The sequence below is a fragment of the Phodopus roborovskii genome, unplaced genomic scaffold (assembly GCF_943737965.1).
Source record: "Phodopus roborovskii unplaced genomic scaffold, PHOROB, whole genome shotgun sequence".
In the NCBI taxonomy this organism is placed as follows: domain Eukaryota; kingdom Metazoa; phylum Chordata; class Mammalia; order Rodentia; family Cricetidae; genus Phodopus; species Phodopus roborovskii.
This window is the reverse complement of record NW_026126588.1, coordinates 17,525,994-17,547,680: the sequence shown is the minus strand read 5'-3', so window position 1 is coordinate 17,547,680 and position 21,687 is coordinate 17,525,994. Positions and strand designations below refer to the sequence as shown.

General features: G+C 45.2%; 1 protein-coding gene across 1 annotated transcript; it reads right to left on the bottom strand.

Annotated features, from left to right (window-relative positions):
- Positions 1-1,108: 1,108 nt before the first annotated feature.
- On the bottom strand, positions 1,109-21,352 carry Rab23 (RAB23, member RAS oncogene family). Its single transcript, XM_051204375.1, has 7 exons — positions 21,308-21,352; positions 17,746-17,969; positions 14,858-14,943; positions 8,258-8,414; positions 6,721-6,803; positions 5,373-5,465; positions 1,109-4,424 (listed from the first exon to the last, which is right to left on the bottom strand). The coding sequence occupies exons 2-7, from the start codon at positions 17,898-17,900 to the stop codon at positions 4,285-4,287; spliced, it is 714 nt and encodes a 237-aa protein (XP_051060332.1). The 5' UTR covers positions 17,901-17,969; positions 21,308-21,352; the 3' UTR covers positions 1,109-4,284.
- Positions 21,353-21,687: the final 335 nt, after the last annotated feature.

Here is a 21,687-nt window from a genome sequence, read left to right as displayed (position 1 = left end):
AACTGGAAAATAGGAAAGAATTTGCCAGTCATTGGAAGCAACAGAGTAACTAAAAAGTACAAAAACCAAAACTCTGAATACCAAATATCTGTCATTTCAAATGACCGATCCTGACAAGCTACTACATCTGAAGTCCATCTATATGATGATGCTGTTTTGAAAGCTGGACAGTACAAGTGTCTAAGGGCACAAAGTAAGGTAAAAACGGCTGCAAACTTGGAGGAGGCAGCGGCAGGGATGTGAATGAGTTTAAACAGCTGTATGTTTACTCATACAAGGAAATGGGGTAAAATGGACACAACATAGCTGGACAGTGCTACACCAGGAGCGGTGTAGCCCCACCGTTTGGCCAGCAGAGGGCGCAGGCACGCGGGGGGGGGGGAGTTGGAGGCAGCATCATTTATGTATGGTTCAGATCCTGCTCTCCCGTCTCTGAAAATCCGGATAAAGGTGATGAGTGAGGAAGTGTGAATGTGAGAGCGAGTGGGTTGTCTGATACAGTGAACTAAAACAATATAGTTATTTTACTCCTAAGATGGGATAACGGTGTTTGGAGCCAAAAGCCTAAAGCATGAACGTAACTTTCTTTAAAAGACCAATAGTAGTCAGGAGGTGGTGGCACATAGCTTTTAATCCCAACACTCGGGAGACAGGTAGATCTCTGAGTTTGAGGACAGTCTGGTCTACAGAGTAAGTTTCAGGACAGCCAGGACTACACAGGACCCTGTCTCAAACCCTCCTTACTCTTTACCAACACACACACACACACACACACACACACACACACACACACACACACGACTAGTAGTAATTGTAACTGGATTAAAGAAGAAAGTTAGCTTCTAGGAAAAAAAAACATTTAAAGCATGATATTAAGTTACATTAAATAACTTGCACCCAGACTAGGAGCATTAGTGACGAAGTAGCTAAGTATGAAATATTTTTAAGTTATTTTGGTAGTTAAATTAGTCACACCTGCCTATTTATTCATTTGTTTGTTGTACATGTTCTCATAAAGTTCATATTGGTCTGGAACTCACCGCCACACCCAGGTCCTTGGTGCATTCCACCCGATGCTGGCGGTCCACATCACACACATCACACAAAATTCTAGCTTTGAAATGTTTTATTATTTTGGTTATTGGAATTCATCTTTGTTGAAATTGTAATCAAGTAGTACATTTTTAAATTAATCCCAAAGGCATAAGTACCACTCAGTATGAATATGTACAAGTAGTTTCCCATTCAGATTTACAAAAGCATTATTTATTAGTAACAAAAATATAGAAGGGGATAAGTTTTTCCTTTGATCCAAAGATTTCATTTTTAAAATACCATTTATCAACATCCTACTCTGGATATTTCAAGAGACAACAGAAAAGGCGTGGTAACAGAGAGTCTTGTGGCCAAATCATTCCCTTATCTGGGAGCTTGGTGCCTGGGTATTTCAGACCCCACTGGGGTTTAATGTGCCTGTAAGCAGATAACTTCCTGTGTATGCCAGCTTTTTAAGTTTCATCTGTGAAACCATGAAGAGTATCAAGATGTCACTGGATGGCTACTGCAGAGGACACGCTGGCCTTGTGGGTCCCCTGCAGACCGTCTGTGAGGGATGCTCCAGTGAGGCATCCCCAGACTACCTCACAGCAGGTACCAGAATCCCTCCAAAGGATGACAGGGGTGCAACACTTCAGGGTGAGACATCGGGTCCTCGGGCCAACCCCTCATCCTCAGTGTTCTGACAAGCCCCCAGTCCCTGGTGGCAGGCACAGGGCGGCCCACACTCTTGCTTCTCAGCATTGGCTTCCCACTCAGGAAGCAACTGTCTAACTTCACTCTGCAGGAAAGGGTACGCACAGCTTCTCTGTGGGAGTGTTAGCTTTACTCTGGAAATGACATGTGCGCTGTCACTTGGAGTGGCTAAAAAGAAACAATTCGACCTTCGGTTCTTTGTACTGCCTTACATGGCCGTTTTGTGTACTATTTAATTCATAGGCAGAGACTGAAGAACCCTGAGGGACTCTTAGGTGTGGCAATTACTCCACAGCTGTGTGCTTGACACTAAACCCTGGCGGAGATGCAAAGAGTAAAGGAGCGCAAATGGACAGGGCTCTCTTCATCGTCAGCTAGGGGCTTCACCAGAAGTTCGTGTTAAAATTCTCGAAGGTTACAGTCACAAAACAATGTGACCTCTGAAGGTTTTAGGATCGAATACATTGATAAATCAGTATTTCTTGTGGCTGATGTTAGTCCTTTCATAGTTAAGTATAAAATGCAGCAATGCAAAGTAAAAATTCAAATGTGTAACAAAGACTTCACTAAAAAAAAAAAAAAAAAGATAAAACAAAGTACGTAAAGTTCTGTTACAAACATCAAGGAATCAGCAGCCATCTTCAGACTGGGTCATTATTGTATAGAGAAGTACCACACACCCTTTTACCACGCATTCAGTGACTATGAATAAAGCTACAGTGTTCTATAATGAATTCTTCCGATTTAACCCTGCCAATTACAGACGACAAGACCATTTGCCACCAAATACGCTTTGTGCAGAAACTAAGGCGACTGTAGGTGAAGAGAGAAACCATGACTCACACAGGTACCTAGGGACCCTGGGTTAGGAACCAAGGTGTCCCCTCTCTTAGCCCATCGCCAGCAATGCTAATGCTATCAACGGATAACACAAAACAAACATCTTCACTACTTGGGGATGGATGACAGACCCTTTCCTGTGAAAGGTGAGCATTCAGTGTGGACTACGTAACAAGGGCACTCCATGACTTTTACTATGCTCTCAACATTAATGTGGGCAGGACCAGGGTGCTACAATGGGCGTTAACTCAAAAACAAAAAAAGAACAATTACATCAATCAGTTATATATTTTGGTAAAAATAATAGACAGTGACATCACAGCACATTCTCCAAGAAAAAAATCATTTATAAAAAATCATTTTTATATTTTGAAGTCCTGTGAAAACCAGGAATGTGGACAGAAGTAATTGGAACTTTAAAAACAAAACCAGCAATGAAGAATAATCAGTTTTTAGAAGACCTCATGAAATTATCTCTCTTTGGCAGGCTAGTATCCAAACTCAAAAGTTTGCAAGCATCATTTACATACTGGGTCATTTCTTTACAGACATCTCTGTGCTGACAGCTCCTGATAAGGTGCCATGTAAACCAAAGGCCACAAAATTTTAAGCAATTATCTTTAAATGCTATACAAGGTGTGTAAACAGAAGGATACTTCAGAGTTGCAAGGCTCAGAAAATCCATACCCTGGGTCAGGACCAAAGACTACCTTTTGTACATTCTGAAAAAAGGGTTCCCTTCATCTTCAAAGTTCAGAGTTGGGGTCTCAGTCAGCAGCCTAGAAGCTAATGTGCATACACTTCCCAGGGTCTTCTGAGTGGCTTGTGACAGTGTGAGCTCGCCATCCTACAGTGGCCATGGAGAAGACTGCAGAACTCTCACTAGGGAGAGGCGGCATTCGGATCTTTACATTCCCTTCACCTACAGTGTCAGAGAGGACGCTGCCTTTAAAAGATGCCACGAGTACAAATCCTACTAGTAAAGCACTATAAAAATTAGGGGGCTGTTTTGGCACACGGCACATTTAAGTCCAAGTTCGTTTGGTAAAACATGCCTCCAAGTTCTCATGTGAGACCAGAGAGATACACAATGTGTAAATGGTTGTATGGGTGACCTACTTAGAAGCTACAAACCCTTCAGTAGCACCCAGACCTTCATTTGCTGGGGCCAGGTGTCTGCATGCACACTCCCACAGCCTACACGTTACAGATATTGCACAAGGGCCACTGACAACACACACCAGTGCAGGCTGAGTTTTCCCTTCAGTACTTTCTGTACGCATTCAGAATGAACATTCCAGAAAAGCTAGATGATCAGTTCCAGAAAAAGAACGCTTGCTATCTCGCCTTGGTCCATAAGAGTAAAACGGGAACCAATATATTTAGTCATTTCATTTTTGTTTTCCGCATTTAAAATTCAGCAAAACCCGTTTTTGACATGTCCTATGGTGTCCCTTCAAAAACAGGAGAAGCTTCGTCTAACGTAAAGAACTAGAATGACTAGAATGAGTCCACAAGGCAGGAATTTCCCAGCAGAGGTCTCCATCTACATTCTGAGAAGCGTGGCAGGGCAACGTTACAATGTCAGCTTTCAGAGCGAGGTGCAAGGCCCACTAAGACTCGAACACACTGTGGCGCTGGGAGCTCCTCGGTGAACTGCGAATGCAATTCTGCTCTCCTCCCCGAAACAACTTAGGGGATACTACAGCTGCTAAAGGGATTTCTGGTTTTCTTGGTCCTTTGTTTGTTAGGTCTAAGACTGATGATGTCTCCGCCATTAAGGGCACTTGAATTCTGACCCAAGTGGCTTCCAACGGACGTATTAAAGACACCTGTATAAATTGGGAAAAACAGAATGACTGATGCACCCCAAAGTCACCTGTCACATACACATTATTTACTATATAATTCAGTACCTTCGGTGGTTTTCATCTTTATTATACTGGAACAGAAACGTTTTAGGCAGGCAGGTTCAGCTCTATTAAACTTTAGGCTGCTCCGCCACTACCCAGTTCCATTACCTCCTTGCGTTCTGAGGCTCAAATACCATAATCAAATTGGCCCTACGGGAAAAGTGACAAGTGGCGGGTGCTTACATTTTCAAATGTGCTACGCTCAAAATGGAGCCTCTAACTTATAAGCGCCCGAGCATCTAGACACATGAAACTCTGGGCATAGACACCATCAAAGAAACAGAATCCAAGACCAGTTCCTGCCCATAGGAAGTTGCAGTCTAACAGGTGATGTACAACATACAGGTAGATACTACATGACAATGTACCGAGCATGGCTCTCAACCTTGTGCAAGCCCAAATCCATGGCCAGTTACTGTGAAAAGATGATAACGTAGACTTCAGGGACCGCTAAACTTGGACAGTGTCTAACACAGCAGAGAGACCAGTAAGAAGCGGTGAGGTAGGAGGGAAAAGCAGGAGAGGGTTACACACGCGGAAGACGTGATGCTGTGGACCCTGGCTGTGTACACACGGGTCTTCTCAGAAGCACTAGCCTGGAAGACGTGATGCTGTGGACCCTGGCTGTGTACACACGGGTCTTCTCAGAAGCACTAGCGTGTCTGCTGGGGGAAGCCGAAACTCAGCAGTAACAAAACGCTTTCAACAAGAGAGCGGATACTCACCGAGCTCAGCAATCTCATTCTGACAGTTTAGCTCAGATTTCTTAAGGAAATGAGCACATTGCACGTAAAAAAGGTAAACACAACACAGTACGTGGAGTGAGTCCCAGGTAAACACAAGGGCTGCAATTTCCCAAGCACTTACCGATTTTGTTACTACTTGAATGTGTCTGCTCTGGGTCTTCGGTTATTTGTTGTTTGAGTTTTTGTAGATGTTTCTCAGCCAAATATTTAAAAACTAGAATAAACACACACACACACATACACACACAGTATGACTATGCAAGTAAATCAATTTTCATACTGCAATATTTGGATTTACTACATAAATTTTAAAAGCACATTAGATTAGAAGCATGCAATTTAGTTAAAAAAAAAATCCACTTTTAAAAATTACTTGTACAGTATCCGAGAACGGTGATAATCGCAGTATATGTAAAGCGTGTCCAGTGAGAAATGGAAGTCCACCTGTACACACTGGCTCTGCCGTTTGAAAACCTTGGATCATGATGAACGATCCCACTAACAACAACAGGATTCATCCCTTTCTGCTTTTGTTTTGAGACAAGGCCCAGGCTGGCCTCTGCTTTCTATGTGCTAGGGTAACAGGCACCCAACCGCTATGCCCTGCTTAACCCAGTTTGCTTTCAGTTTCCTTGTCTGAGGAAAACTATACAGAATAAAGAGTCCACTGATCACCCAGTTACAATCTAAAAATGAAAATTCTAGAATGAGAGAGAAAAAAAACCTCTCAAAATTTTCTTTAATCTTACTTTCTTTTGTTTGGCTTTTTGAGACAGGATTTCTCTATATGCTTGGCTGTCCTGGAACTCACTTTGTAGGCCAGGCTGGCCTCGAACTCAGAGATGTGCCGGCCTCTGCCTCCCGAGAGCTGGAACTAAAGGTGTGCGCCACCAATGCCCAGCTAACCTTGTTTTATTAAACTTGAAAATACTGACAAAGTTTTGCTGTCTGGTGGAGTCTCTACTACGGCACAATAATAAAGCAATTCAGTAACTTCTAAAATTTATGCATGAGAACTACATAGATGTATACATCCATACTTAGGTTTTTTAGAATGTTTCTTTCAGTTCTTTACTGTGTGTGCGGCACAAGTGTGTGCAAGCTGGAACACAGCTTGTGGGAGCAGCTTTTCCTCTCCTCCCACTCTGTGGGTCCCAGGGGTTGAACACACACAGTCAGAGGTCGGCAGGGAGCAGCTCCATCTGCCCAGTATCTTGCTGGCCCTATGGCTTAGATTTTAGGAGATAAAAAACAAAAACAGGCAAAAAAAAAAAAAAATAAAATAAAAAGCCTACTGAAAATCTCAGGAGTAAGTAACAAGTAATCATGAGTAAAACATTTTGTGACAAGAAGAAACTTTTGTTCTTACACTGTTTTGAAATCCAATTTCTAAGCATGACAGAAATTGCATTTTAAAGACCCCCCCCCACAAGATTCTTGTTGCAATATGTCTTTAAAGAGGTGACTACCTTCGTTCACGTTCAGGTCTTCCTTCACAGACGTCCTGTAGAATCTTAACTTTAGCCTTTTGGCCAGAGCCTCAGCCTCCTCACTGCACATCAAACAAACAAACTTTTCAGTCGGATTTGATGAGTAACACTGGAGCATGGCGGGGGTAGGGGGTGGGGGTTTGGTGGGAGGAGGGGGAGGGTAGGAGGAGGGCTGCAGGGCCCTTTCGGAAGAGGCTTGACGTGGCTCCCCTTTAACTAACTAAAATGTGTGGAACGCTGAGTGTTCAATGCTCAGACAGGACCTTCGCCTTCACTGTTCTAGTGGGACAAACACCAGTCCCCCACCGCAACTGTGAACAAATGCACTGCTATAAAGTCACGGAACAACTATGCATCACTTTTCTTTGAAGAGCATCTTAATTTGGGGCTGGTGCATATAGCTCAGCTGGTAGAATGCTTGCAGGACTGTGAATTCCAGCCCTTCAGAGCGAGACAGAAGAAGGGTCAAAAGTTCAAAGTCACCCTCAGTTACAAGGACTGCAGGCCAGTCTGGGTTATATGAGACCACCGTAAAAGATTCTCTTTAACACTATTTGAGTTGGTTACACTGTAAACTGCTTATTTTACTCTAATGCTAAATAGAGCACATTAATGGCCACATCAGTAAGTGTATGATGGGAGATGTTATTCTGTAAATATGTCTCTCTTATTGGTTAATGAATAAAGCACTGTTGGCCAATAGGAAGGCAAGATAGGTGGGACTAGGAGACAAGGAGGACATGGGAAGTAGCAGGGAGGAGTTTCAAGATGTAGGACCAACAGGGTAGTACGCCGGGCCCTCTCTCCGGTAAGATAAGACCACGTGGAAATACTTAGATTGATAGAAATGGGTTAATATTTAGGACAGAGCTAGCCGATAAGAAACACTAGTAACTGGCCAGCAGTTTTATATCTAATACAGCGTCTCTGTGGGATATTTGGGGCTGGTGCGGCTGTGGGACCAGGCTGGTGGGAAGCATACTTATAACAAGAGTACATTTTAGTTTCAAGAGAACTGTTTTGTTTGTAGATTTACTGAGGTTGTGGTCACCCTGCTGCAAATGGTTCCATGCAGTCCCCAAATTCCTGTTGTGCATCCCCTGTGTACTTCTCCCCACCCTGTAACCAAGGTTGGTCCGTGTCCAATAAAACGCTTCTGAGAGGTCATCAAAGTCATTTCAGTTCCTCGCCAGGAAATGGCCGCCATGTTGTAAGAATGTGGAGAACATTTCTAGCCCTAAAGAGGGCTGCCCCTGAGTGAGTGAGCCACCTTCCAGCGGACCTGTGGCAGGTGTGCTGGTCATGGACACAGACCCAGCAAGTACAAGGCCAAGGCTGGATGAGTCTGAGGTTAACCTGGGTGGGGAAGGAGCTTATGCCAGCCTAGGCCACAGTGGGAGACACACACGCTCAAAAAGCAAAGCAAGACGACAGCATGAGAAAGAAAACTTAAAGCAAGTGTATGAAGTCAGCAAAACATGAATAGTGAAGAACAGATATGTGTGAGTCGTCTTACTTTTTGATGCATGTGTCGTCCAGCAGGTCAATCTTGTTTTGGACAAGCACAGTTGGTATATCTCCAACTTCCGCAACCACTTTTTCTCTCCAGCTGGAAATTGCCTCAAAAGATTCCCTGTCTGTGGTAGAAAACACCAGTACACAAGCCTGGGCCCCTGTAAGATCACAGAAGGAAACGGTTAACCCCCAAGCGGCACAGCGGCTGTGTGCAGGGCACGGACAGCTTCTACCTACTCAGACAAATTTCGGGTGGAGCCACACTGCACGCGCTCTAACAGTCTCCTATACTTCAGCACAGGCTCTTACGAAGCACCAATGGCCAAAGTGTCAATGTAAACCCCAACATGTCAGACTTAAAACATTATGAAGCATGGCTTATTCCAACTGAGAGGCGGGAAGGGCAGAAAGCTAAGTGGGAACGACAAGCTTTTCCTAAAAGCTTCCAGGTTAAGATCTGTCATCTGCTTATAGCACAGGTCTCAGGAAACTCCAAGAAAGCAAATGATTTACTTGACCTACTTACTTACTTTTAAATTGTATTATTTTCGTCAGAATATCAGTGACTGTCTTAGGGTTACTACTGCTGTGATGAAACACCTTGACCAAAATAAACTTGGGGAGGAAAGGGTTTATTTTTCTCCCAGTCCCATACAGGGCGGGGCTCACACAGGGCAGGACTGTTCACAGGCAGGAGGGCGCTGCCTGCTGGCCTGCTCAGCCCACTTTCTTAAAGAATCCAGGACCACCAGCCCAGGGATGGCACGGCTGACAACGGGTGACTCCGCCCCCATCAATCACTAATAAGAAGATTCCCTACAAGCTTGCCTACAGCCAGATCTCATGGGAGCATTGTCTCAAGTCTCCCCCCCTCCGCAATGACTGAGCTGTGTCAAGTTGACATGAACCAGCCAGCACAGTGATCTAAAAAACCATACAACACTCAGTGCCCTGAGCCCACACACTCACACCATAATGGCCTCACTGTTCTTTTGACAAAATTTTAGCTGTCAGCTGCCATATTAAGCAAATGATATCTAAGACTGAAAACAGAGCCGGGTGTGGTGGTGCACACCTTTAGGCCGGGCGCTAGGAGGCAGAGTCAGGAACACAGCAAGTTTCAGGCCAGCCCAGTCTAAGTCTACGTACTGAGACCCTATCTCAAAACAATAAATAAACTGCAACCCCCTGGAAAAAGCAGTGACTCCATCTTAATTCTCACACCCTGGTGACGAAAAACCCTGGTGATGTTAGGCCCAACATGCCCCTACCCTGCTCCCCACCAGCAAATACTGGTGACATCGTCCTAAAAGGAAGGACTCTGACATTGGCCTAAATTCAGCATTCCTCAGGGTCTTTCCTTATCCACCCCAACAGTCAACCACCTCAGGCTGGGCATCTAGTTCCCGGTTGACCGTAACAGCCCATAACAGCTCAGAATTTCCACCCTGCTGACTATATAAAGTCTGTGTGCATCCCATCCAGTTGCCGTCGTCTATTCGGGAAGGTAGACCAGTAGTTTGTTGTAAGGATTAGGTTTTTCTGCCTGCCGCCAGTCTTGTCCCGCCGCCGTGCCTGTCTCAATTAACACACCGAGACTCTGTATTTGATATAATTTTGTTGGCCCGTTACTAGTTTCTTATCGGCTAGCTCTGTCTTAAGTATTAACCCATTTCTGCTGATCTATGTATTTTTACGTGGTCTTTTCTTACCGGGGAGTGGGGCAGGCATCTGGTCTCCCTGGTCTCTCCATCTTGGCCCCTTACTACTTCCTATTTCCTCCTTGTCTCCTAGTCCCTCCTATCTTCCTTTCCTATTGGCCAACAATGCTTTATTCATTAACCAGTATGAGAAACATATACAGAATGACATCTCCCATCAGTTTGTTTCCCCAGTAAACTTTTCTTTCTACCCACAGTGGTCCAGTTCAGTGTATTTACTGTGCCCTTTTATGAAAGTGACAGAACAGGCTCCAGAGAATTTTCTGGAATCTCAGAAAACACTACGTCATTTCCTGTGGGTCACAGGAGCCACCCTGGGCTCTCATTTAGGTTCCTCCAAAACTCTTTGACGACAACAGCTAAGCCCCCTGCCAGAAAGAACAGATTCCAGTTGTGTAACGGTAATGAAGCAAGACTCTCCAAGAGGCTGGCATCCGTGCTGTCGTCTCTTTCTTCTCCAGATCAACTGACTCTAACTCTACTTCAGAGTCCTCAGACAATGCGGTAGGCTGCCGCGGGGCCAGGGCGGAGCAGTACCCCCACCCCCACTTCTGCTAACTGTGCCAGATGAACCAGGAAGAGGGAGAAAGAGCTCGATGTTATTTCAGAAGTGAAGGGCCAGGGAAAACATGGCCTCCCTCCAGCTATTAGGTAGGTGACAGGTGGGCAGAGGCCACGGGGGGGGGGGGGGTGTCAGAGGACAGGAAAGTGTAACACGGATGCAACTGAGATGGCAGAGTTACTAAGCAACTGGTGGACACCCGCCCGACACTGGCCCTGGCACAGCCCCTACCTGTGTCCCCCTTCCTGTGGGACAGCTGACGAGGCCTGTCCTATGCCAGTCACAGGTTTCCCACCGCCTCCAGCAGGTTCCTCTTCTTGTCCCCCAAGGGGTTTATGTTTTTACTTGTGGTTTCTTGTTTCCGTGGAGTACTGGCTTTCTTAGGGCATCCCCAGGAGGACCTGGTAACTACTCCAGCTTCCTGAGGCAGCTACGCAAGTTTCTTTAAAAGGACTGGCCCTTAGTCTCCTACAGTGACGGTTAGCTACTGAAGCTCCCCCTTCCCGGATCACTGCTCCCCACCCCACTCCCCCCAAGTCTTCTATCTCTTCCTAGGATGGCACCCCAAATAAATCACCGGGTGGGGGTGGGGCTCAAGGAGAAACTTTTCAAAGACCATAATAAAAAACTGTCCACGGCTCCGTAGGAGAAAGCTGGAGTCATCCTGTGTGAAGGGAAGTAGACACAACACAAAACTGCCACCAAACACATCAATAAAAGCCGGACCACCAACAGGAACGCAGAGACAACAAAAGGAAGTCCTAAAACCAGCTTCACTCTCTGGAAAGAGAACAAGCAAATCTCCAAGCCGGACAGTGAGCCTCAGACCAGACACACAGCTAGCTTAATCTCACCGGGACATGGCCACCTCCCCTGAAGGGCAGTGACTGACTCCCACCCTCAGGAGCCACCGACTGGCAACATGTAGCGTGTCAGGGCCCTTCCCTCACACATGCTGGAGTCTTAACTGGCCTGACCTGAGGGACAACAGGCCTTGAGCAGCTAAGCCCAGCTGCTGTGAGTTGAGTACAACAGCCACGCTGTGCCCAGAAGTCAGAGTTGCACAGCCCTCTTCCCCTTCTGGCAGCTCTAACTAACATACTTCCCAGCCCTGTACAGCCATGTCTCTGCACTTTGACTTGGGGGGGGGGGAGGGTGAAACAGATGATTAATCCGCAGCTGAGCACTCAGTTACCTCAGCACTTTGTCCATTTATGAATGTCTGTATCAACCACTGACAACATAAGCAGATGCATGCCGTCTGTGGTTGACAGCGACATAAACCTGCAGATATAGGCACAGGTAATTAGAAGGCCATTTAACAAATGGACAGTGGGTTTCCCCGCCGAGGACCTAAGATCTCCTCGGCCGTGGGCTTCTGACTAGGTTTATGCAGCAGCAGCTCCTGTGAAACAGTGCCATACTCAATCAGGAAGGAGGAAGGTCACCTCTGTAACTGCCAGGTCACTACTGTACCAGTGGGCACGTGCTGCCAGGGATGTCTGCTATATTCCAGCACCCAAGGTCCAGTGCTGAATGAGACCGCTGTCTTTTCTCCTCCAAGAGCCGGCATAGAGCCTTCCAGCCCTACAGAAGCTAGCTCTCTAAGAGAGTTTCCTTTATGTTCTTTATCCAAAGGGAGTGGCGTCTTCAGCAACAAGATTATGCCATTTGGAGACGGTGGGAAACCATGAGAAATGGCAACAGCCTGTGTTGTTTCTCATTAATAAAATTCCCCTGAGGACTTACAGAACAAAGTGATGCCTTGTTAAATTCTGCACTTACAGAAAGGCGGGAAGATTTGGCCAGTTTGGTCGAGCGGAATAATAGGCATGCATGGCCCTCGCTTCCCACAGATGCCCTCGTCACCTTAGAAGATCAACTCACTGCCCAAATTAAAAGCTTGTAATTAAAACTGTTAAGCTTCCAGACAAAGGGACCTACTAACTCCTCTTACCTTTTACTACTGTAAAAGGCCTGGACATTCCAAAACTCGAAGAACCTGAAATTGATGCTCTCCCAAAGTGGACAAGAGACCTGAGAGACCTTGAAAGAAAGCACTAAGCTGGAATACAGCTGCTCTGGGGGGATCTGAGTCCTTCCTTTTTCTGTTAGTTATGCCTTGGGAGAAACAACAGTAATTATTAACTGAGAGGAAGCAAAGGCCGTGCTCGTACAGGAGCTGCTGTCTGCTTTAAGTCCCGCGTTTAAAAGCTCTCCCTCATAGAAAAGTAAAACTACAACGGTGGAGGTCTCTGAACTCCCATAGCTGCCTCTAAGACAAACCCTGTGGATTTTCAGCTGGAGAAACGGTCAACCCTTCCACTGGTGATTGGTGTCCCTCTCCTCTGTCAGGACATGATGTTTTACAAACACAAAGTAGTCATAGCTCCGTCTCCCCAAAGGGAAAGATGATTTCAGACTTGGGGACACAGGAATCCTCTGGTCCCCCACTGTCTCCACATCACCTATGAAGGTCAGACGATCCCTAAAAGAGGAAACCGATAGCCTTCCTTCACAGGTACCCCCTGAAGCCCTAACGGGAACAAACCCCACAGAGGAATTCTGAGAAAAGGGCTTTTAACCCCTTGCAACACCCCAGGACCGACAAGGAAGCCAAGGGAAGAGAAAGTCAGTTTGTACGGGAGCTCCAAGCCATAAATGAGGCAAGCCATCCCTCACCAGCCAGTGGTACCTGATCCACACATCTTGTTATCTAACCCTATTCTAAAAGCAGCCTGTTTGTCCATGCCAGATCTTTGCGGTGCCTTTTGTAGTGTCCCTGATAAGTGAAACAGCCAATATTGGTTTGCCATCATGTAGGAGAATCAGGCATACATGTGCATTGTAATGCCATGGGGATACACTTAAAGTCCCACAGAGTTTTCTCAAATTCTTAGGTCTGATTTACAATGCTCTCAGGAGTCTACCCCGACGCAGTAAGTCAATGACCTGATCGTGATCTCCTTTACAGGTTAACTCTCGAAGATACGATCTGATTGCAGTGACTAGCTAAGGGCCATACAGTGTCAAGATACAAAATGCAGTTTTGCCAACAGGAAGATCAGCACCTGGGTTACACAGTGACTGTTTCAGGAATTTTCATAACCCTGAACCATACGGAAGAACCATCAATTCCCTACCCTCCCTCCCTGCCATTTTAACATAACTGGATAAAGAGTTAGTTATATTATTATGATGCGCTTTTAACAGGACTCTATTGACAAACTTAAGGCCACTTTAAGCTAAAATGATAAATTCACAGAAACCAAAGCTATTTAAAGCCTTTTCATCCAAGGGGAACAGTAGAAACTAATTTAAATATCATGTTCAGAATGCAAGCAGCTACATGATGGTCTTTTTTTTTTAGTTCTGGCAAAGAACGTATTTTATAAACATACTAAAGAGAAATGGTATGATTTGAGGTTACCTAAAAACTGCTGACGTAGACAGGCTCAGTGGTATAGTGCTGTAATCTTAGTACCCAGAAGGCTGAGGCAGGAGAACCCAAGAGTATGTGCCTAGCCCAAGTTTTAAGCCTCAGCAGCTCCAAAACATGAAAACTAAAACTGCAAAATCAGAGTCTCACACAATATGGAGAAGAAAATAAGCCCGATGCCAATGAAGGATACTGGACCAGAGCTTTTGAATGAACTCTATTTTTATTGTCTCCCTGTAGATCCCTGGCTGGCTTGGAGCACAGACCAGGCTGGACTCAAACTTGTCATAACCCTCCTGCTCTGCCCCTGGTTCTGCCTCCCTAGTGCTGAGATGACAGGCACGTGTCACCACACCTGGCCAATACTTTGTGTTGTTATTGTTATTCTCTGGTTCTGGGGATTGAACTCTGGGGGAGCTCAGTGCATGTTGGGTAAGCCCTGTAACAGGGCTACGCCACAGCCCTTTTCTTATTCTTAAAGAGAAGCTTCTAAGCAGAAAACAAAGTGTGCTGGTTGGTACTGTCATCATGTCAATCTAGACATGTCTGTGAAGAGGAAATGCCTCTATCAGACTGGTCTGCAGGGCATTTCCATGTTAGTGGCTGACGTGGGAGGGCCCAGCCCACTGTGGGCAGGAGGTCCAGGACGGCAGAAGAAAGTGGGCCTGTAATGAGCATCCTCCATGGCCTCTGCTTCAGGTCCTGCCCTGACTTCCCTCTGTGATGGAACGGGATCTGAGTGAGCATTGTAAGACAAAATAAACCCTTTCCTCCCAAAGTCACTTTTGGTCATGGTGTTTTATCACAGCAACAGAAACCCCCAGTCAGAAGCCAGAAAAGCAATGCCCCTCATCTGGCCCGAAGAGTTTCCCACTTCACCTCGATAGTACGCTTTCGTTATTGCATCAAACTCCTCTTGACCTGCGGTGTCCCATAGCATTAGCCTGACGTCTTCATCGTTGACCCTGAAACAAGAGAGGGATTTATTCTGCACAAAATGAAAAAGGTGTACGTTTTTATTCTTCAGACCCTAAGTCTGACTTCACTCTGAACAAAATCATTTTAAACGATGGGGCTGTTTCCAGTCGTAACGGCACAGCTAAGACCTTACACTCTGTCTGCCGGTGTTTCCAACAATGACAGTCTTCGTGGCTCTAAGACCAGCAGAACTGGGAAAGGGGAACCCTGTGGGTCAGATCACTTCCCTGCGCCATTCTAAATGGGGAAGGAAGCAGCCTGCTTGGCAGGCCTCTATTTTGTCATATAGTTGATGCTCACCTCAGCAGTTATGGTCTATGTCACTTTGCCATGCTGGAGAGCAGACCCCGGACACTTTGCATGCTAGTCAATGCTGGTCATGTGCTTTACCACCGAGTTATACCCTCTGCTTTCAAATGTTAATGTGAAAGTTAAATTAGCAAAAACAAGAGCCATCCTATTCCTGGGGAGAATAAAAGGTCAGATTCCTCAGCATGATGATGCATACCTGTAATCCCAGCACTGGATTCTGAGGCAGGACAATCTTGAATTTGTGTTACATTAAAGACACTGTCTCAAAACAAAAGGGAAGGAACTACCAGTTTGTGTCATTCACTGACCTAGCCTTGCTTTATGTGTTTCTACCTACTAAAGACACCTTGTTACATAGTAATTCACTGAGCTCATGCCCAGCACCAGAGCAAGTAACTGCTGTATGAAGAACCCGGATCTAACACGGTGCTCTTCTCTGTAAGGCACACACAGCCTTCTTACTCAGAGGCACCTGACAGAGCTGCCACACTACAGCTGGGAGCCACGTGGGACGCCAAATCACCAGCACGAAAGGAGAGGTGAAAAATGTGCATTACACAAAACAAAACAGGACAGGGTTATCGTGTAAGGGCTAAAACAAGAAGTAACTCCTCATTTGACCACAGCAGGGAAAGTACATGTTGGACACCGCGAATGTTTCTGTAGCCCTCTGTCTGTCTGTCTGTCTGTCTGTCCAGTTAAGTGACCACAAAAGCAGAGACTGTGGTTTCAAGTAACTTTTAGCAAGTAGGTGAATTTGCAAACAAAGAGCCTATGAGTAAGGGCAGGAAAGATGGCTCAGTGTTTAAAAGCAGACACGCACTGCGCTTACAGATCACCTAAGTGTAGTCCCCAGACGGACAGCAGGCTGCTCACAACTGCCTGTAACCCGTGTTCCAGGGGATCTGGTATCTCTGTAACCCATGTTCAGGGGATCTGGTGTCTCTGTAACCCATGTTCAGGGGATCTGGTGTCTCTGTAACTCATGTTCCAGGGGATCTGGTGTCTCTGACCTCTGCAAACATCTGCATCTGCCTGTAACTCATGTTTAGGGAATCTGGTGTCTCTGTAACTCATGTTCCAGGGGATCTGGTGTCTCTGTAACTCATGTTCCAGGGAATCTGGTGTCTCTGTAACTCATGTCCCAGGGGATCTGGAGTCTTTGGCCTCTGAAGACATCTGCATTCATGTGCACATGCCCACCCCCCCACCACACAATTAAAAATGAAATAAATCGTTTTTATAAAGGCCTATGAATAATGAAAATCAACTATATCCTAAATATTAATTAATTTTGTTTCAGGTATAAGTACAAAATACAAATATCGTCAAGACAAAATGAGCCTTCTTAAAGTGTATTTTAAGGAGGCAAAAATGGATATACAGAGGCATATCAAGAAAGACCAGAATCCATGATGACCATTTTCTCCGCTGCAAGTTATTAATGGGGCAGTGAGTCAGGTACAATCCAAAAGAGGCTTGAAGGCTCTCAACATTAGTGACAAAAAGCATCACTCCCAAGTATTTTAGAGTTCAGTTAGATTTACTGAAATAGGAGTTCCTTCCTGTGGGCAAATTTAATACTTCTAAACCCTTCTTCTTTTATTCTTTAGGACAAAAGTATATTATTATTACTGTATCTCAAACTTCTATGTAGTGTTGTTCAGTTTTTTTTTTTTGTTTATTTGTTTGTTGTTTTTTTTTTTTTAAGGAAACACCAGGCGTGGTGGGTGAGCAAACGTAATCCTGGACACCTACAAGACCCTGGCTCAAAAAAATAAAATTAAAAGAGACAATGTAAACAAAAGGAGCCTCTCAAATGAAAATTGTAAGACAGCTGAGATGTTCCTTGTAAGTGACAGAGCAGGGAGAAATCAGCCAAGTCGGTTTGTGTTTATCAAGTCCCCAAATGTCACTAATAAATATAAAACACACAGGACGAGAAGGAAGGGGTAAAGAGGGAAACCAACAGAGGAAAGGGGGAAAAATAAAAGAGTCAAAGATTAAAGTATATGACAAAACAAAAAGCTAGCAAAACAAAACTCCACAGAAAACTACCCCAGGCCTGGCATGATGACACATACCTATACTCTTAGCTCTCAGAGGCTGAGGAGGAGGAGAATAGTTTGAGGCCAGTGTGAGCTACGACAGTAAGAACCATCTCAAAAACAAAAATCAGTGCCAGGTGTAGTAGCTGAAGCCTGTGCAATAAAGTGCCTGGGAGGTTGAAGGAAGACATTGGGAGTTTAGGGTCATCCTTGGTCACATGGCAAGTTCAAGGCCAGTGTGGGTAACATAAGGCCTTGTTTAAAAGAATGAACAAAACAAACAAAAAGCAACAAAACCCAACAGCGCTAACTGCTCCGGGGACCACTGCCACTTGCTTCCTGGCTGGGACAGCAAGGCAGCTTCTCATTCCCGTAGAGTCTTAGACACTTTACAAATCAGAACCAAAGGCTAAAACTCCAAGTACATACTGAATCTGTCGCTCCAAAAAGTCAACACCAATAGTTTTCTTGTAGTCTTTTGTGAAAATGCCTTTGCAGTATCGCTGAATCATACTTGATTTCCCAACTGCTCCGTTCCCTACGACCACCATCTTGATGGCTACTTCCATGTCTTCCTCCATCATTTTGAAACAAGAACAGTCTCTGGACCAACTCGAATTCCAGGTGATCAGATCTTCCCCGCAAACCTGTAACTTAACATAAAATTATTTTATCAAGAAACAGTCACATTACATTATACCAATCTGTCCCAAGGCTGGGGCTCCCAACCCACCTTTTTCCTTGTTAACCTTAGAAAGGTCAACGCTGATCCCTTATCCTCACAACTGTCTCTTTCACAGAGGCAAAGACTTGGCACTGAAGTTGAAGTATTTAATTTATTGCTTAGCCTCTCCAAGACTCAGTTTCCCCGCAACGATATCCATCTCACAGAGTTGCCGACCAAGGATACATGTGAGACCTTTAGCAATGTGTGAGTTACACATGCACATATTCATTTTATGTAATACAATCCCACACAGCGTAACAACAAATGCATTATCAGAAACAAAACCTGAGAACAATGCTTTTCGACCTTAGAGGTAACTTTTTTTTATTATTTATTTATTATGTATACAGTGTTCCGCTCCACATACACCTGCATGCCAGAAGTCACCAGATATCATTACAGATGGCTGTGAGCCACCATGTGGCTGCTGGGAATTGAACTCAGGGCCTCTGGAAGAGCAGCCAGTGCTCTCAACCTCTGAGCCATCTCTCCAGCCATAGAGGTAACTTTTTAAAATGTACCCCCAGAGACATTTTGTGTAATGATGTATAGTCACGTGTCACACTGAGCTGTTGGTTAACTGTTTCCCCATCAAAATACTGCCACAATTCTTCACAGACTTTGAAAGAATAATACTCAACTTTATATGGGAAAAACAAAAGACCCAGGATAGCCAAAACAACCTTGTTCAATAAAGGCATCGTCATCCCTGACTTCAAGCTATACTATAGAGCTACAGTCCTGAAAACAGCTTGGTATTGGCACAAAAATAGACAGGTAGACTGATGGAATCGAACTGAAAACCCTAATAGTATCCTACACACCTACAAACACATGATTTTTGAAAAAGAAGCTAAAATTATACAATGGAAAAAAGAAAGCATCTTGAATAAATGGTGCTGGCACAACTGGATGATGGTGTGTAGAAGACTGCAGATAGATCCATACTGATCACCGTGCACAAAACTTAGGTCCAAAAGGATCAAAGACCTCAACATCAATCCAGCCACAACGAATCTGTTAGAAGAGAAAGTGTGAGGTACCTTTGAACAAATTGGTACAGGAGATCACTTCCTGAACATAATAACATCAGTAGCACAGACACTAAGATTGAGAATTAATAAATGGGACTTCCTGAAACTGAGAAGCTTCTGTAAGGCAAAGGACACAGTCAACAGGACAAAACAGCAGCTCACAGAATGGGAAAAGATATTTACCAACCCCACATCTGACAGAGGGCTGATTTCCAAAATATAAAAAGAACTCAAGAAGCTAGTCACCAAAACACTAAATTCAATTAAAAAGTGGGGTACAGAGCTAAATAGAGAATTCTCAATAGAGGAATCTAAAATGGCTGAAAGACACTTAAGAAAGTGCTCAGCATCCTTAGCCATGTGGAAAATGCAAATCCAAATGACTCTAAGATACCATCTTGCTCCTGTCAGAATGGCTAAAATCAAAAACACCAAGGACAGTTTATGCTGGAGAGGATGTGGATAAAGAGGAACACTCCTCCTCCATGGCAGGTAGGAATGTAAACTGGTACAGTCACTTTGGAAATCAGTATGGCAGTTCCTCAGGAAAATGGGAACCAGTCTAACTCAAGACCCAACAATTCCACTCTTAGGCATATACCCAAAAGATGCACATTCATGCAACAAAGACATCTAATCAACTATGTTCATAGCAGCATTATTTGTAATAGCCAGAACATGGAAGCCACCTAGATGCCCCTCAAATGAAGAATGGATAAAGAAAATATGGTACATTTACACAATGGGGTACTACTCGGTGGGGGGGGGGGGGAAAAACAACGGAATCTTGAAATTCACAGGCAAATGGATGGAACTTGAAGAAACCACCCTGAGTGAGGTAACCCAGTCACAAAAAGACAAACATAGCATGTACTCACTCATATATGGATATTAGACAGAGAGCAAGGGATCACCAGTCTACAATCCACACTGCCAGAGAAGCTAGGAAACAAGGAGGACCCTAAGAGAGACAAATATGGTTTCCCAGAGAAGGAAAAAGGGACAAGATCTCTTGAGCAAATTAGGAGCGGCGGGGGAGGGGAAAAGGAATTGAAAGAAAGAGGACATGAGGGAACAGGAAGATTGGGGAGGGGGATACAGGAGAGCAAGAAAAGAGACACCATAACAGAGGGAGTCATTATAGGTCTAAAGAGAAATCTGGCACTAGGGAAATGTCCAGAGATCTACAAGGATGACCCCAACTAAGAACCTGAGCAATTGTGCAGAGGCTACCTCAAATGCCTAAAACTGGAAACTAACCAAGCATCCTTCAATGGGTGGACAACGTGGCTGGATATATTTGGCACACCCACCTAATTAAACACTACTTAACAATAAAACAGGAGGAAATTATTCATCCAGGAAACAATGTGGGACAGATAACTTGCTCAATTGGCGTAGTGTTTTCCTAGCCCCACAAAGCCCAGGATTCCATGCCGAACACCACACACACCTGGCGTGGTGGCTCATATCTGTAATCCAGGCACTTGGGAGAGGAGGCAGAAAATCATAGTCTCATGGTTTTTCTTGGCTACTAGAGCAAGTTTGAGGCTAGTGTGGGCCACCTGAGATCGGGTCTCAATAGAACTGGATGGATGCGTGCATGCATGCATCTTGAATGTCAATGGCATTATATATAGTCCGTGAATAAGTTATCGATATCCCAAACTGTTACACTAAATGACATTCTAAAAACACCAGTAATTTCAAGGGATCGGGAATAAGAACTATGATACAAAGACAGCACGAGGTTTTAATAGGTAGTAGGACTGATTTTATATCCTGATTGTATTGGTGGTTACACGACACGAAAACTCTCCAAAAGGGTTATTTTTACCATATGAAAGTTAAAAAATAATAAAGACGCAGAAGCAGATTGTAGCTCCAGCAAATACTGTTGAGATTCTTAGAAACTTAGAGTTAAACACTGCATCCCAGCACGCAGGAGGAAGGAAGAGGCAAGGGTTTTTGAGGCCAGCCTGTCTACCTAGCAAGTTCCAGGTCAGCCAAGGCAACATAGTGAGTTCCAAATCACACACACACACACACACACACACACACACACACACACACACTCACCACGCACACACACAGCATCATTAGAAAGGCACACTTCTGAGTATAATTAAAAACAGGCAGTAATTACAAATATCCTTCCCTCTCAACTTAATTTTAAACCCCTTGGCAACCAATACAGTCGCTCAGGTTAGCAAAGGATGGGTCAACTTACTACGGAAAGGGTTGCTGGGTTTGATGTTCACGTCGTGCAGCAACAGCCTGTACGATCGATCGATCGGAGGAGCACAGGGATGGTTCTTGTCGCGCAGCCCCGGGGGAGGGGACCGCGCCTCGCCCGCCCGCCCGCCGGAGTGAAGTTCTCACAGTCGGGTCCCTGCTCCAGGGAAACCGCGGCCAGCGATCTGCGGGCGGCGGCCGGCACTGAGGGATGGAACGGAGCGGTCCGGCCGGTCCTCGCGCGGGCAGCCCCCACGAGGGCCCGGGACGGGGAGGCGAGCGCCGCCCGTCGCAGCCGCGGTCCCCGCCCACAGCGACTTCCCGGCACCGCCGCCCGGGAGCCGGGAGCCCGCAGCCCCGAGCCGAGGCCGCGCA